Source organism: Erinaceus europaeus, chromosome 1 (assembly GCF_950295315.1).
Source record: "Erinaceus europaeus chromosome 1, mEriEur2.1, whole genome shotgun sequence".
NCBI lineage: Eukaryota > Metazoa > Chordata > Mammalia > Eulipotyphla > Erinaceidae > Erinaceus > Erinaceus europaeus.
Window position 1 is genome coordinate 103787472 of NC_080162.1, and position 17994 is coordinate 103805465.

A 17994-nucleotide genomic window follows, 5' to 3' on the forward strand; every position below is an offset into this window, starting at 1 on the left:
AAAGTTCTGGACCAGATGGCTTCACAAATGAATTCTACAAAACCTTCAGGAAACAGTTAACACCCATACTTCTAAAGCTTTTCCACAAGACCAAAGAAACAGGAACATTCCCTTCCACCTTCTATGAAGCCAATATCACCCTGATACCAAAAGCAGATAGGGACATAGCAATAAAGGAAAACTACAGACCAATATCTCTGATGAACATAGATGCCAAAATATTAAACAAGATCCTGGCCAACCGGATACAGCAGCATATCAAAAAGATTGTTCATCACGACCAAGTGGGATTCATCCCAGGAATGCAAGGCTGGTTCAACATCCATAAGTCAATCAATGTCATTCACCACATCAATATAAGTAAAGCCAAAAAACACATGATTATCTCAATAGATGCAGAGAAAACCTTTGACAAAATCCAACACCCATTCATGCTCAAAACACTACAAAAAATGGGAATAGACGGGAAATTCCTCAAGATACTGGAATCTATATATAGACAACCTACAGCCAACATCATACTCAATGGATAGAAGCTGAAAGCATTCCCCCTCAGATTGGGGACTACACAGGGCTGTCCACTATCATCATTACTCTTCAACATAGTACTGGAAGTTCTTGCCATAGCAATCAGGCAAGAGAAAGAAATCAAAGGAATACAGATTGGAAGGGAAGAAGTCAAGCTCTCATATTTGCAGATATGATAGTATACATAGAAAAACCTAAAGAATCCAGCAGAAAATTACTGGAAGTTATTAGACAATATAGCAAGGTGTGAGGCTACAAAATCGATGTACAAAAATCAGTGGAATTTCTTTATGCAGACACTGAAACTGAAGAAGAAGACATCCAGAAATCATTCCCATTCACTGTAGCAGCAAAATCAATAAAATACCTAGGAATAAAGCTGACCAAAGAAGTGAAAGACTTGTAAGACTGAAAACTATGAGCCACTATTCAAGAAAATAGAAACTGATACCAAAAATGGAAAGACATCCCATGCTCATGGATTGGAAGAATAAATATCATCAAAATGAATATTTTCCACAGAGCCATATACGAATTTAATGTGATACCCATCAAAGTTCCACCAAGCTTCTTTAAGAGAATAGAATAAAAACTACAGTCATTTAACTGGAACCAGAAAACACCTAGAATTGCCAAAACAATCTTGAGGAAAAGAAACAGAAATGGATGTATCACACTCCCATATCTCAAACTATATTATAAGGCCATCATCATCAAAACAGCCTGGTATGGAGCAGAAATAGGCACACAGACCAGTGGAATAGAATTGAAAGCCCAGAACTAAACCCCCACACATATGGACATCTAATCTTTGATAAGGGTGCCCAAAGTACTAAATGGAGGGAGGAGGCTCTCTTTAATAAATGATGCTGGGAAAACTGGGTTGAAACATGCAGAAGAGTGAACCTGAACCACCTTATCTCACCAGAAACAAAAATCAACTCCAAATGGATCAAGGACCTGGATGTTAGACCAGAAACTATCAAATACTTAGAGGACAACATTGGTGGAACACTTTCCCACCTAAACCTCAAGGACATCTTGGATGAAACAAACCTGATTGCAAGGAAGACTAAAGCAGAAACAAACCAATGGGACTACATCAAATTGAAGAGCTTCTGCACAGCCAAAGAAACTATCACAGAAACAAAGAGACCCCTCACAGAATGGGAGAAGATCTTCACATGCCATACATCAGACAAGAGACTAATAACCAAAATATACAAAGAGCTCAGCAAACTTAGCACCAAAAAAGCAAATGACCCCATCCAAAAATGGGCAGAGGATATGAACAAAACATTCACCTCAGAGGAGATCCAAAAGGCTAACAAACATAGGAAAAACTGCTCTAGGTCACTGATTGTCAGAGAAATGCAAATTAAGACAACATTGAGATACTACCTCACTGCTGTAAGAATGGCATACATCAAAAAGGACAGCAGCAACAAATGCTGGAGAGGCTGTGGGGACAGAGGAATCCTTTTGCATTGCTGGTGGGAATATAAATTGGTCCAGCCTCTGTGGAGAGCAGTCTGGAAAACTCTCACAAGGCTAGACATGGACCTTCCATATGATCCAGTAATTCCTCTCCTGGGGTTATACCCCAAGGACTCCATAACACCCAACCAAAAAGAGGTGTGTGCTCCTATGTTCATAGCAGCACAATTCATAATAGCTAAAACCTAGAAGCAACCCAGGTGCCCAACAACAGATGGGTGGCTGAGAAAGCTGTGGTATATATACACAATGGAATACTATACAATGAACAATGAACCCACCTTCTCTGATTCATCTTGGATGGAGTTAGAAGGAATTATGTTAAGTGAGCTAGGTCATAAAGATAAAGATGAGTATGGGATGATCCCACTCATCAACAGAAGTTAAAAAAGAAGAACAGAAAGGGAAACTCAAAGCAGGATTTGACTAAATTGAGAGTAGGGCACCAAAGTAAAAACCCTGGGGTGAGGGTAAGGGTGGACATTCGGCTTCTTGGGGCGGGGGTGGGGGTGGGGGTGGGATGGGACACAGTCTTTTGGTGGTGGGAATGGTGTTTATGTACACTCCCAGTAAAGTGTAGTCATATAAATCACTAATTAATATGAGAGGGGAAAAACTGATTTTATGTGTCAAACCTTTTAAAGCACAGTCTGTATCTTTTTAATACATAGGCTGAGTCTTTGATATGTGGCCTCTCTCAGAAGCCTAGACCAGGGAGAACAGAAGCAACCAGTGGCACAGCTATATACAAGATACTGGGTATTATACAGCAAATCCTAACAAACTGTCTTTTCAAACCAATTACCAAATAATGTGATGATAACAATAACTATCCATTGTCTTCTTAAACCCTAAGACAGCAGGAACCTCACATTTCCACTATAAAGCCTGTATTTCCCCCAGTCCTGGAACCTTAGGGTGGGGCACACTTTCCTGCATGCTTTTCTCAATTCATATCAAATAATATTGCATCCACCTATTACAACCTAATCAACGCAACCAGTACCACCTTAGCATGCTTCACTTCAGACTGTGTCCAGAGACTTCAGGTGTGGAATGACAACCCTTCAGCTTCATTACTCGGATGAGACCTTTCCTTTCATAGTATTCTCTAATTCCATTCCAGGTGGTTCACTTCCTAACAAAGTCCCAAAACCTAGCTAGATATAGACCAGGTCCTGTGAGATAGAGCATATGTTCACACATATCCATAAACTAGGGCAAAAATATATACCTGAAAGCAAAAGCACACAATATAGTCTGCAGTGAGTAACTCCCAACACTTCATCGGCACTATTCCAGCCTTAAGGTCCATAATGGTTCAACAATTTGTTTGGCTTTGTATGTTAACTCTCTTTTCAGCCATCAGGTTCCAGATGCCAATATGATGCCAACCAGACTTCCCTGGACAGATGGCCCCACCAATGTTTCCTGGAGCTCTGCTTCCCCAGAGACCCACCCTACTAGGGAAAGAGAGAGGCAGACTGGGAGTATGGATCAACCAGTCAATCCCCATGTTCAGTGGGGAAGCAATTACAGAAGCCAGACCTTCCACCTTCTGCATCCCACAAAGACCCTGGGTCCATACTCCCAGAGGGATAAAGAAAGAGAAAGCTATCAGGGGAGGGAATGGGATATAGAGATCTGGTGGTGGAATTGTGTGGAGTTGTACCTGTCTTATCCTACGGTTTTGTTAATGTCTCCCTTTTTAAATAAATAAAAAATAATAACATAGGTAACAAAAGGGAATAAATAGGGAGACTTCCGGAGGTGGAGCATGAAGCAGCAGCAGATCTCTTTCTCTCCTCTCCTCTCCTCTCCTCTCCTCTCCTCTCCTCTCCTCTCCTCTCCTCTCCTCTCCTCTCCTCTCCTCTCCTCTCCCGGATCAACTAGGAATACCAAAGGAGACCAGCCGGGACCGAAACAAGACAGAACTAGAATGACCACAGGAAACCAGTAAATCACCGGTGAGTACAAACACGTGTGGCTGGTGACAGAGAGGAGAGAGGAGCGTAAGGAGAGATTAAATGACTGCTAACAGTCCAGCAGTTTATCAGTTGAGACACCACCTCCAGTCTGTTCCACCAACAAGGGGACAGCTTAAGGGAGGAGAGGACTCCCCAGAGACTCACCAAGTGCAACTCTGAGTCTCCATTGCTACTGCCCTCAGAGTCTGGAGCAGCGACAGGGAGGGACACCAGGGGACAGAGATCTAACCAGGAAACTCAGGAGAAGACCTATACCTTGGTGGCATAGCTGAGGGGCTGTGAAAGTCTCTATGCATAACCACTGGATTATCTCTGCCACATCCTGTTTTATCTCTAAGTCAGGAGTCAGTGATTAAACTAAGAAGCCTATTGATAATTTAAAAGCCCTTAGGCTCCCATAGCCTACAGGGAAGGAAAAAAAAAGAGGCTTTTAAACCACTGAGCTCCAACTCAGGGATTAAAATACTAGTGACACAACTATTAATTTCCGCCACTGTGAACCCTTTAATTAACTTACTTAGATGCAAGTCAATCCAGGCAATAGTGATCAGTAATTTGGAAAGTACTGAGAGAGGGAACTCATAACATAATATATAAAATGGTTAAAACAACAAGAAGAAATATTGGAGAAATGAACCAGGACAAGAGTCCTGCTAAAAGTTCCCCAAAGGGTGAAGCACAAAATAACGAGTTTAGCATCCAAACACTATCTAAGGAAATAATCACAGGAGTGAGTAAAGAATTTGAAAAAATTGAATCAGAAATACAGGAACAACAAATGAGACTATGGAAGAAAATTCTAATTATTTCATGGTTATTAGAGAGCTGAAAGCTGAAATCACTGAGCTAAGAATGCAACTAGCTGAACAAGCTAAAACAGTATCAGAACAGGGAAACAGAATAGATGAACTCCAGAAAATAGTAGAGGGCAGAGAGAATAGAATCAATGAGGCTGAACACAGAATTAGCAAGATCGAGGATGAATTAGAGACAACTAAAAAAGAAGTAAGAGATCTCAAAAAGAGATTAAGAGATGCTGAAAACAACAACAGAGTCCTATGGGAAGACTTCAAAAGAAACAATATACGCATTATTGGCATACCAGAGGAAGAAAGAGAAGGAGAGGAAGAAAGTATTCTCTAGGCCAAAATAGCTGAAAACTTCTCTAGTCTAGACAACATCAAAGACATAAAGATTCTAGAAGCCCAGAGGGTCCCAAACAGAATTAACCCAGACCTAAAGACACCAAGACATATACTTAGAATGGAAAGGAATAAGGATAAAGAAAGGAGCCTGAAGGCTGGAAGAGAAAAACAAAGAGTCACCTACAAAGGAAAACCCATAAGATTAGAAGCAGACTTCTCTATACAAACACTACAGGCCAGCAGAGAATGGCAAGATATCTATTGAGTGTTCAATGAGAAAACTTTCAACCAAGAATACTATATCCTGCTAGACTGTCATTCAGACTAGATGGAGGCATCAAAATCTTCTCAGACATGCAACAGCTGAAGGAATCAACTATCACCAAGCCTGCCCTGAAAGAAGTTCTGAAAGGTCTCCTATAAGTAATCAGACCACCATAAATAGGACATATATCAGAACACTCTAAAACTCTATAAGAATGGCGTTAAAATATCTTCAATCTTTGATATCAATAATTGTCAATGGACTGAATTCACCTATTAAAAGACACAGAGTAGGAAGATGGATCAGAAAACACAACCCAACAATATGCTGTCTACAGGAAACCCACATAACTCAACAAGACAAACACAGACTTAAAGTGAAAGGATGGAAAACCATGATACAAGCCAATGGCCCACAAAAAAGGCCAGCAACAGCTATTCTCATATCTGACATGATAGACTTTAAAATAGATAAGATTTAAAAAGATAGGAATGGACACTACTTAATGCTCAGAGGATCAGTCAATCAAGAGGACTTAACTATTATTAACATCTATGCACCCAATGAGAAGCCATCTAAATACATCAAACTTTTACTGAAAGAGCTACAGCAATATATTAACAGTAACACAATGATATTAGGGGACTTCAACACCCCACTCTCTTAACTTGACAGATCTTCCAGGCAGAAAATCAATAAAGACATAAAGGAGCTAAATGAAGAAATAGATAAACTAGAACTATTGGACATTTTCAGAGTCATTCATCCCAAGAAACTGGAATACACATTTTACTCATATCCACATGGGTCATTCTCAAGGATAGACCATATGTTAGGCCACAAAGACAGCATCAGAAAATTCAAGAGGATTGAAATCATCCCAAGCATCTTTTCAGACCACAGTGGAATTAAACTAACACTTAAAAATCAGCAAAAGATTAGTAACAGTCCCAAAATGTGGAAGCTCAAGAGTACACTACTTATCAACTTCTGGGTCATAGAGGAAATCAAGGAAGAAATCAAAATGTTTCGAGAGTTCAATGAAAATGAAGACACAAGCTATCAAAATATTTGGGACACAGCTAAGGCAGTACTAAGAGAGAAGTTCATAGCTATACAAGCACACATTAGGAAAGAAGAAAAAGCACAAATAAACAGCATGATCGCACATCTTAAAGACCTAGAAGAAGAACAAAGAAACCCTAAAGCAACCAGAAAGACGGAAATCACTAAAGTTAGGGCAGAAATAAATAACATTGAGAATAAGAAAACCATACAAAAGATCAACGAAAGTAAATGTTGGTTCTTCAAAAGAGTGAACAAAATTGACAAACTTTTAGCCAGGCTCACAAAACAAAAAAGGGAGAAGACCCAAATAAATCGGATACTAAATGAAAAAGGAGTTATCACAACTGACACTGCAGAAATTCAACATATCATGCGAGGCTTCTATGAACAACTATATGCCACCAAGCTAGAGAACCTGGAAGAAATGGACGATTTCCTAGATACCTACCAACTTCCAAAACTAAGTAAAGAGGAAGTAGATAACATGAACAGGCCCATCACAGCTAATGAAATTGAAACAGTTATCAAAAATCTCCCCAAAAATAAAAGTCCTGGACCAGATGGTTTTACAAATGAATTCTACAAAACCTTCAAAGAAGAACTAATACCTCTACTTTTAAAAGTCTTCCAGAAGATTGAAGACACTGGAATACTCCCTGCCAGCTTCTATGAAGTCAACATCACCCTGATACCAAAAGCAGACAGGGACACAACCAAAAAAGAAAACTACAGACCAATATCTCTGACGAACATAGATGCGAAAATACTGAACAAAATTCTAGCCAACCGGATACAGCAGTATATCAAAAAGATTGTTCATCATGACCAAGTGGGGTTTATCCCAGGCATGCAAGGTTGGTTTAATATACGTAAATCAGTCAATGTGATCCACCACATCAACAAAATCAAGACCAAAAACCACATGGTCATATCAATAGATGCAGAGAAACCCTTTGACAAAATACAACATTCCTTTGTGATCAAAACACTACAAAAAATGGGAATAGATGGAAAATTCCTGAAGATAGTGGAGTCTATATATAGCAAACCTACAGGCAACATCATACTCAATGGTGAAAACTGGAAGCATTTCCACTCAGATCAGGTACTAGACAGGGCTGCCCACTATCACCATTACTATTCAACATAGTGTTGGAAGCTCTTGCCACATCAATCAGGGCAGAGGCAAGGAATTAAAGGGATACAGATTGGAAGAGAAGAAGTCAAACTCTCCCTATTTTCAGATGACATGATAGTATACACAGAAAAACCTAAGGAATCCAGCAAGAAGCTTTTGGAAATCATCAGGCAATACAGTAAGGTATCAGGCTATAAAATTAACATTCAAAAGTCAGTGGCATTCCTCTATGCAAACACTAAGTTAGAAGAAGTTGAAATCCAGAAATCAGTTCCTTTTACTATAGCAACAAAAACAATAAAATATCTAGGAGTAAATCTAACCAAAGAAGTGAAAGACTTGTATACTGAAAACTATGAGTCACTATTCAAGGAAATTGAAAAGAGACACAAAGAAGTGGAAAGATATTCCATGTTTATGGGTTGGAAGAATTAACATCATCAAAATGAATATACTACCCAGAGCCATCTACAAATTTAATGCTATCCCCATCAAGATTCCAACCACGTTTTTTAGGAGAATAGAACAAATGCTACAAACATTTGTCTGGAACCAGAAAAGACCTAGAATTGCCAAAAGAATCTTGAGAAGAAAGAACCGAACCGGAGGCATCACACTCCCAGATCTCAAACTGTATTATAGGGCCATTGTCATCAAAACTGCTTGGTACTGGAACATGAATAGACACACTGACCAGTGGAATAGAATTGAGAGCCCAGAAGTGAGGCCCCACACCTATCGACACCTAATCCTTGACAACGGTGCCCAGAGTATTAAATGGGGAAAGCAGAATCTCCTCAACAAATGGTGTTGGAAACAATGGGTTGAAACATGCAGAAGAATGAAACTGAATCACTGTATTTCACCAAACACAAAAGCAAATTCCAAGTGGATCAAGGACTTGGATGTTAGACCAATAACTATCAGATACATAGAGGAAAATATTGGCAGAACTCTTTTCCGCATACATTTTAAAGACATCTTCAATGAAACGAATCCAATTACAAAGAAGACTAAGGCAAGTATAAACCTATGGGACTACATCAAATTGAAAAGCTTCTGCACAGCAAAAGAAACCACTACCCAAACCAAGAGACCCATCACAGAATGGGAGATCTTTACATGCCATACATGATAAGAGTTTAATAACCAACATATATAAACAGCTTGCCAGACTCAACAACATGACAACAAATAACCCCATCCAAAAATGGGGGGAGGACATGGACAGAATATTCACCACAGAAGAGATCCAAAAGGCTGAGAAACACATGAAAAAATGCTCCAAGTCTCTGATTGTCAGAGAAATGCAAATAAAGACAACAATGAGATACCACTTCACTCCTGTGAGAATATCATACCTCTGAAAAGGTTAACAGCAGCAAATGCTGGAGAGGGTGTGGGGTCAAAAGAACCCTTCTACACTGCTGGTGGGAATGTTAATTGGTCCAATCTCTGTGGAGAACAGTCTGGAGTACTCTCAGAAGGCTAGAAATGGACCTACCCTATGATCCTGCAATTCCTCTCCTGGGGGTATATCCTAAGGAACCCAACACATCCATCCAAAAAGATCTGTGTACACATATGTTCTTGGCAGCACAATTTGTAATAGCCAAAACCTGGAAGCAACCCAGGTGTCCAACAACAGATGAGTGGCTGAGCAAGTTGTGGTATATATACACAATGGAATACTACTCAGTTGTAAAAATGGTGACTTCACCATTTTCAGCCGATCTTGGATGAACCTTGAAAAATTCATGTTAAGTGAAATAAGTCAGAAACAGAAGGACGAATATAGGATGCTCTCACTCTCAGGCAGAAGTTGAAAAAGAAGATCAGAAAAGAAAACACAATTAGAACCTGAAATGGGATTGGCATATCGCACCAAAGTAAAAGACTCTGGGGTGGGTGGGTGTGGAGAATACAGATCCAAGAAGGATGACAGAGGACCTAGTGGGGGTTGTATTGTTATATGGGAAACTGGGGAATGTTATGCATGTACAAACTATTGTATTTACTGTTGAATGTAAAACATTAATTCCCCAATAAAGAAATAAAAAAGAAAAAAGGGAATAAATTAATAAATTTAAAAAGGAACCTAAAAAAATTAATGACTACACACCTGAGGAAAAATAGAGGGTTCAGCACAACCCTTGACACCCATTGGTTCTCACTTAGTTGGCCATATTTCTATGTTCAACGTGAACTCTTCTGCCATGGGGAAAATCTTTTTACCTTGACACTTAAGCTAAAATTATTTCACACTCATCACATGATCAAGAGACTCCTCTGGTTTGTCTTTCACTTTTTAAAAACATTTTTAATTTATTTATTTATTCCCTTTTGTTCCTTGTTGGTTTACTGTTGTAGTTGTTATTGATGTTGTCATTGTTGGCTAGGACAGAGAGAAATGGAGAGAGGAGGGGAAGACAGAGGAGGGAAGAGAAAGACACCTGCAGACCTGCTTCACCACCTGTGAAGCGACTCCTCTACAGGTGGGGAGCTGGTGGCTTGAACCGGGGTCCTTATGCTGGTCCTCGGGCTTCATGCCACCTGCACTTAACCTGCTGCACTACCGACCCACTCCCTTGTCTTTCACTTTTGTTCAACCTGCAAAGTGAGGAACCAGAGTCTACCCTGAAGGGCTAGTTGTGCTCCCAGTGCTGTAGGTGTTGCGACCGCCCCACCCAGGCCAATGAAGGCGTGGACACTGGCACAGCTCCTGGGAAGCCTGGCACTGTTTGCTTACAGGGCCCGGAGCAGCAGATGCAGACTGAGAATTTTAATTGCACAGCTGGTCTCCATGGCAACAGTAGAGTCCACAGGCAGGACATTCCTTAAGCTGGTAGAAAAAAAAAAATCCTCTGACCCCCACCCAAAATTTCCAGACGAGCAAAATGTTCCCATACTGAGCAAGCAGAAGAGCCTCAAATACTCAGTCTTCCAATAGGAAAAATATAAATAATATCAGAGACCAAAATACACAAAACTGATGGGCAAGCAATGTACAGGTAAGTTGAACAAGGTCTAGTCATTGTTTAGTTGGTGGCATTGAGGCCAAAGGTCATGAGGTGATTCCTAGTTGACGTGGAGAAGCTCACAGCATGGAACAGGTCAAGTGCTGGCAACCCAGATGCTGCTCACTCCAAAGCCCACATTCACTGGAAGACAGTCAACAAACATGCAGTGTAGTTGCCAGGGCAGAGAACTAACCTCCAGTTAAGAGAGCTGCCTTCAAAACAATGCCTGCCAAATTTGTGTTTTATCCACTCCTTCAGATTAGCCACCAGTGACCTCAGTCTCAAAGTGAATGTTCCTATTAAGTTAACACAGTAAACTGTTAGAAGGGTCACAGCACTGCTGGGTTTAGTTCATCCGAAAGCTCATGTCAACCTTGAAAGACTAAGGCAGAGGACAAGGAAGTGTTGCTGGAGAATAGAATTTGCAGAGGGAGCAGGTATGGCTCGGCTCAGAGAGCAGGTCTGAGTAGACACATTGGTGGGAACCTCCAAAAATAAAAGACAAGGGGGTACATGGGAGATGTCAGGGGAAGAAGACCTCCTGACAGAAGGGAAAGAGAGGTTGAATGAGTGATAATAACTGGTTTTATGATTTTTCTGTTAAGTCTAAAAATCCAGATGATCCTACTGATAGGTGGAAACTAAGAAATAAGGAATGGAAAATGTAAGAGTGAAACCTGGACTGAATGTGGTGTGTTGCAGCAAAGGGAAGGATTGTGAAGGAGGAGGAGAAAGCAGATGTCAGAAGAGGGAAGGTATCAGCTACCCGGTGCACAATACTGGAGAAAGACTCGGATGGGTATTGGGAGCAGTGCAGAGACATCTAACAGGGGCAGATGAGAGAGAGAGTACCAGCTCTCCATAACTGTCTTGTGAATATTATTTCCTCAATAAAAGGTTTAAACTTTTAAAATTAATTAATTTTTTTTTTTTATTTGATAGGGCAGAGAGAAACTGGGAGGGGAAGGGGAAGATAGGAATGGGGGAAGAGGAGAGCCAGGCTGTGGTGCACCTGGTTAAGCGCACACATTACAGTGGACAAGGACCTAGGTTCAAGCCCCTGGTCCCCCATTATAGGGGAAAAGCTTCACGAGTGGTGAAACAGGGTTGAAGGTATCTCTTTGTCTCTCTCTGTCTTCTCCCTCAGTTTCTGTCTCTATCCAATAGTAAGTAAATAATTTTTTTAAAGTTAAAAAAGGAGACACCTATCAGCTCCCAGCACCTTTTTCTCTGTTCCTAACTGGTTCCTGCATCCAAGCTCCACACTGAAGGTCCAGGTGATCATTTTAAAACATCAGTCAGATCACATTTAAGGCTATTTAGTATACTCCCATTCTACTAGGAAGGGAATCTAAAGCTCATTCTTTGCCCTACAAAGCCCCACGTGGCTTTTTCTGATAGCTTCTCTTCCCACCCTATTCCCTCCTACTCTTGGTACCTGACTGGCCTTCTCTGTGTTTCTCCAATGCCCCAGGCCCACTTCTCTCTCAGACCTGGTGCTCTTGATGTGTAGTTCTGCTTGAAATTCTTTCTCTCAAGATATCTGAGGAGGAAGGGGCACTCATTCCTTTACTTGATTTATGCCTAGTCTGGTTTCAGATACACTGTAAGTATAAAATACACACCAGATTTCAAAGATTTAGTAAGAAAAAAATGCATGCAAAATGCCTCAATATTTTTTTTACATATTGGAATGATAAAATGCTGAATATATTGAGATAAATAAAATATATTATTAAAATTAATGTCACTTGCTTTTTTTTTTTTTTTTTCCCAGAGTGGAGGAATGAAGCCAGGGTTTCAAACATGTGTGGCACTACACCTGAATGGCTTCTCTGTGTCATTGTTTTCATTCCCTCTTTAGTGAGAGAGAGAGAAAACGTGCGCACAAAAGAGAGAGAGAAGAGGTAGAGAGAGACACTAGAACATTGTGGTACCATCCATGGAGCTGCCCTGGTACCGTCCATGATGCTGCTTTGTGTTGCTAAAGAGTAAAGCCAGGGCCTTGTGCTCCATTGAGTAATCTTTCTCTGTGTTCCTTGTTTTTACTTTTTAATGTGACTAGTAAAATGATGTAAGTTACACATGTGTCCTGCACTATATATCTAATGGGAAAAGCTGGTTGAAAATATAAGCAGTCACCTGGGGTCTAACTCAGGGAATCTTTGGATTCTCCCATATGGGGGACTCTTCTCTCCACCATCACTGGTCATTTCCATCAGAAATGTCATCATAAGCCTTCTTGTAGGCCTCTCCAGGACCTTGCTTTCACTATAAAGTAGCAATGTCTCACTTTCCAAAGGGAGACTGGGTCATCCTACCATGACACTTAAGAAAGACTGGTCTTTGTCAAACATTAATCCCCCAATAAAGAAATTTAAAAAGAAAAGAACAAAAGACTGGTCTTGAGCAAGAGAGACACCTGCAGCCCTGCTTCAACACTCACGAAGCTTTCCCCCTGCTGGTGGGGACCAGGGGTTTGAACCTGGGTTCCTGCTCACTATAGTGTGTGAGCTTAATCAGGTGCACCACCACCTGGCTCCAGAAGTTTGTGTTTATACTTGGATTTTGAAATTAGAATTTTAGAAGTCATAATGTTCTAGGTCATCTGGCAATATACGTACTGCAGCATAAAGTTTAAAGTGGGAGTTATAAGTCTGTTTTTTTGACTAGTAAAACAGTGATATTTACAGTATTTTGATAGTAAAATTATTGGTCATGGAAATTTTAAAATACTTCCACTGATACAGAATATTAATTGAGTGTAATACCAAATTCAAATATCAAGGTATTACTATTTGTAGCAATTCTTAACTAATAAAATATATTTATATGAAGGAAAAAAAGGGGGGGCTCTGAACTCCAGCTCCATCAGCACCCAGAAAGCAAGAAGGAAAAGGAGAAAGACATACGGAGGTAGTAATGTTGTCATGAGTGTTTTGGGAATAGAGGATTGGATCAGGAAGAAAAAGGAGGCAATTATGTCCAAATGTGGACGGATAGTTGTAGAGATGATGGTTAGCCCATGTCTACAACCTTAGGGGAACTGCAGTGGGCTTGCAGTGGGGAAACTGAAGATTCAGAACTCTGGTGGCAGGAATGGAGTGGATTTATACCCCTGTTGACATGTAATTTTGTCAAGCAATATTAAATCACTAATAAAATTAAAAATAAAGAAAAAAATAGGCAAATATAGGTAGATAGTTATAGAAATAACAATAAAAAAAAGGGCTGGGTGGTGGCGTACCTGGTTGAGCACACATATTATAGTGCACAAGGACCCAGGTTCGAGCCCCCAGACCCCACCTGCAGAGGGAATGTGTTGCAAGTAATGAAGCAGTGTTGCAGGTGTCTCTCTGTCTCTCCCTTTCTATCACCCCCGCCCCTCTTGATTTCTGGCTGTCTGTATCCAGTAAATAAAATAAAGATTAAAAAAATTTTTTAAAAAAAGAAATAACAATCAATCCATCTGTGATCTTGGGAGAACTAACACAGTTTCCAGTGGAGGGAAAGGGGACACAGAACTCTGGTAGTGGGAAAGGTGTGGAATTATACCTGTGTTATCTCATAATTTGTAAATCAATGTTAAATAACTAATAAACATAAATAAATGAAAAAGATAGATGATAGATAGATAGATAGGCAGATAGACAGACAGATAGATAGACAGACATAGAAATAATAATCAACCTTTATGTGCAACTTTGGAAGAACAACTGCAGTTTCCAATGGAGAGGATGAGGGAATGGGGCACAGAACTCGGGAGGCAGGAATGGTGTGGAATTGCACCCCTGTTATTTGTGATTTTGTAAATCACTAATAAAAAAATAGGGAAAAAAAGAGAAAATTAAAGCAGTGGTGTCAGGTTCCAGATGCCATCAGGATGCTAGCCAGGCTTCCCTGGATTGAAGACCCCACCAATGTGTCCTGGAGCTCAGCTTCCCCAGAGACCCACCCTACTAGGGAAAGAGAGAGGCAGACTGGGAGTATGGACTGACCAGTCAACGCCCATGTTCAGCGGGGAAGCAATTACAGAAGCCAGACCTTCTACCTTCTGCAACCCTCAACGACCCTGGGTCCATGCTCCCAGAGGGATAGAGAATGGGAAAGCTATCGGGGGAGGGGGTGGGATATGGAGATTGGGCGGTGGGAATTGTGTGGAGTTGTACCCCTCCTACCCTATGATTTTGTTAATTAATCCTTTCTTAAATAAAAAAAAAAAAAAGCAGTGGTGTCAGTTTTCAGAAAGAGGAAGCGGAGAAAGAAGTAATTATCAGATAAAAGGTGAGTGAAACTCAAACACCCACTTTCCCCTGAACTTCAAAATAATAGGATATAATAGAGTTAAGAAGGGGGATAGATATCCATACAACTGGATTAAAATTCTCATATGCAAAATAACATTAAAAAACTTGAGTGATAGAGAATGGGAAAGCTATCAGGGGAGAGGATGGAATATGGATATCGGGGAGTGGGAATTGTGTGGAACTGTACCCTTCTTATCCTATGGTTTTGTTATTGTCTCCTTTCTTAAATAAAAAAATAAACAAATAAAAAATTTAAAAAAAAACCTGAGCAGTGGGTAGATAAAGGAGTCTGGTCTGTTTGCACTGGAATCCTGGTGATGAGTGTGGTGATTTTAATACACTACACAGATGCAAAACTGTATTTATGAATTTTCATAATATTACATATTAATCTTAAGTCAATAAAAGCACTTGTTGTTTTTAATTTTTTTATTTAATTAATTTCTTATTGCCACCAGGGTTATTGCTAGGCTCCTTGCCAGCACAAATCTACCACTCCCAACGGCCATTGTTTTTTCCTTCTTTTCTTTCTTTCTAATTTATTTGATAGAACATAGAGAAATTGAGGAGGGTAGGGGAGATAGCAAAAGAGAAAGTCCCTGCAGGTGGGAAGCCCAGACCTGACTGAACCCAGTTCTTTGCACATGGTAATGTGTGTGCTCAACCAGGTGCACCACCACCCAGCCCCATTAAAAGCATGTCTTTAAAAAAAATCGTTTTTCTATTTTTTAAAAATATTTATTTTTCCCTTTTGCTGCCCTTGTTGTTTTATTGTTGTAGTTACTATTGTTGTCATCATTGTTGGATAGGACAGAGAGAAGTGGAGAGAGGAAGAGAAGACAGAGAGGGGGAGAGACAGACAGACACCTGCAGACCTGCCTCACTATTTGTGAAGTGACTCCTCTGCAGGTGGGGAGCTGGGGGGCTCGAAATGGGATTCTTATTGCAGTCCTTGTGCTTTGCACCAAGTGTGAAAAAGCATGTTTTAAAAGGAACTTCAACAGTATTCAATCTAAGAAAGTGAGATCAGAATCTGCCAGACTATTTTTGCATAGTTTAGGAATAAAATACACTGGTCAGAAAAGGGTATTTATCAACAATGAAATATAAAAAGAAGAGACTCTATCAAAGGTGAGTATAGGCAGAACCTATAGAAATGCTGTGATGTCTGTCTGTCCAGGTCCTCAGTTTAATGTTACTAAGCAGAAAACCCCAATGACTAGTATAAAATGTAATTTGCTATCCAAACCAAGTGCTTGTTGACAACAAAAGAGGCATTATTAGTTACATGCTCAGACAATAAGCCAGGATGGTCTCAAACAAATCAGTACACAATGAATTCATTATAACCTGCTGCTCTCGTTGTAGCCTTCTAGTTATATCAAATAAACTTGAGGCCAAGATTTTTTGTTTTTAATTTTCCCTTTTGTTGCCCTTGTTTTTCATTGTTGTAGTTATTGTTGTTGCTGCTATTGATGTCATTGTTGTTGGCTAGGACAGAGAGAAATGGAGAAAGGAGGGAAAGACAGAGGAGGGGGAGAAAGATAGACACATGCAGAAGTGCTTCACCACTTGTGAAGTGACTCCCCTGCAGGTGGGGAGCCAGGGGATTGAACTGGGATCCTTACACCATTCCTTGAGCTTTGTGCCACTTGCGCTTAACCTGCTGCTACTGCCCGACTCCTGAGACCAAGATTTACTATTTAAAATGTACTGATCCTACTAACTTTATGGATGCTTCTTAAAATTGATGTGGGCTCTTCAGATCAGACTTCTTCCTCTACCCCCCAACCTGCTAATAATTTAACAGTAATCTTATGGCCCATATAAAGCAAGTTGGCTTCCTCCTATGTTATGACATGAAAGATACCTCACTAATCAGAGAGTAAGAACATTCTCTCATCAAGCATTTATTTGTATTGGAAAAGTAACAATGAGGCTAGTTTCAAGCATTGAGTTCTTATGAATTTGGTTGGTTTAATTTGGTAATCTAAGAGTAGGGACTAAGTCTGTAAGTTTCAAGTTCAGAGCAACAACTGGGATGAATTTAATGACGTTATTTTTTCCAATGTGGTCCTCTTTGGAAGCTCCATGCCATCATGAATACCAAATGATCTTTTCCATTTGAAACTATTCGAAACAACACAAAGGAATCTGGTTTAGGTCTGTTGGACTTGAAAAGCTAGTGATAATAGTAGAGCTGGAAGTAGAACTCACATGGGATGTGATAGGTCACACACAGCTGGAAGAATAATTATTTTGCTAGTGTCCAATATAACTACCATGCAAACAAACATTTCATATAGTAGTGAGAATAAGAAATGATAGGGACTGAGTGGTAGCACACACCACTGAGTTCTCATTACCACCTGCAAAGAACTTGGTTTAAACTCCTGGTCCCCACTTACAGGGAGCAAGCTTCACATGCAGCAAAACAGAACTGTAGGTATCTCTTTCTCTCTTCCTCTCTACTTCCCCTTCTCCTCTCAATTTCTTTCTGTATTATCAAAAGAATGGGGGTGCGGGAGGAAATGACTGTAAGTCTCTAGCAAATGGCATTTCAGGAATGTAAATAACATTGGCCATAAGTAATTGGATAGATTAGTGATGGTTTAATGCTTATAGACTCTTGGAGACTTTTGTAATTTGTGAGAAAACACCAAAGTTAATTAGCTACATTTGATAGTGGCTGGGGAGAGAAGCATGAAATAGTATGATTATACTGGAAGTACTACAAAAATGCCATTCAAACATGTTCCTTCAACAAAATAAACACTAGTAATATATAATATATGAAATGGAAAAAGCTGAGATCAACTTACTTATTTTGTCCAATTGTCTCAAAATCTTTCACAACAATTCCAAGGGAGGATGAAATGTCCAGCGGTATACCCCTCAGGTCAAACTCCAAAATCTGTCCATAGAAAGATTATAAAAACAAAGACTATTAAATGTCAGTAGATAGAGTAGCACCCACAGATACTAAACATATGGCTGTCATCTCTACCAAGAACTGTATTGTTAATTACTGAGTCTTA

General features: G+C 40.0%; 1 protein-coding gene across 3 annotated transcripts in view; it reads right to left on the minus strand.

Moving 5' to 3' along the window:
* Positions 1-17994, minus strand: part of MYOF (myoferlin) — a 200765-nt gene that overhangs the window by 149017 nt on the left and 33754 nt on the right. For all 3 annotated transcript variants that reach the window (XM_060192064.1, XM_007516788.3, XM_060192045.1), the window contains exon 3: positions 17779-17870. In XM_060192064.1, coding sequence (XP_060048047.1) covers positions 17779-17870 — 92 coding nt within the window. The remainder of the gene's footprint in view (positions 1-17778; positions 17871-17994) is intronic.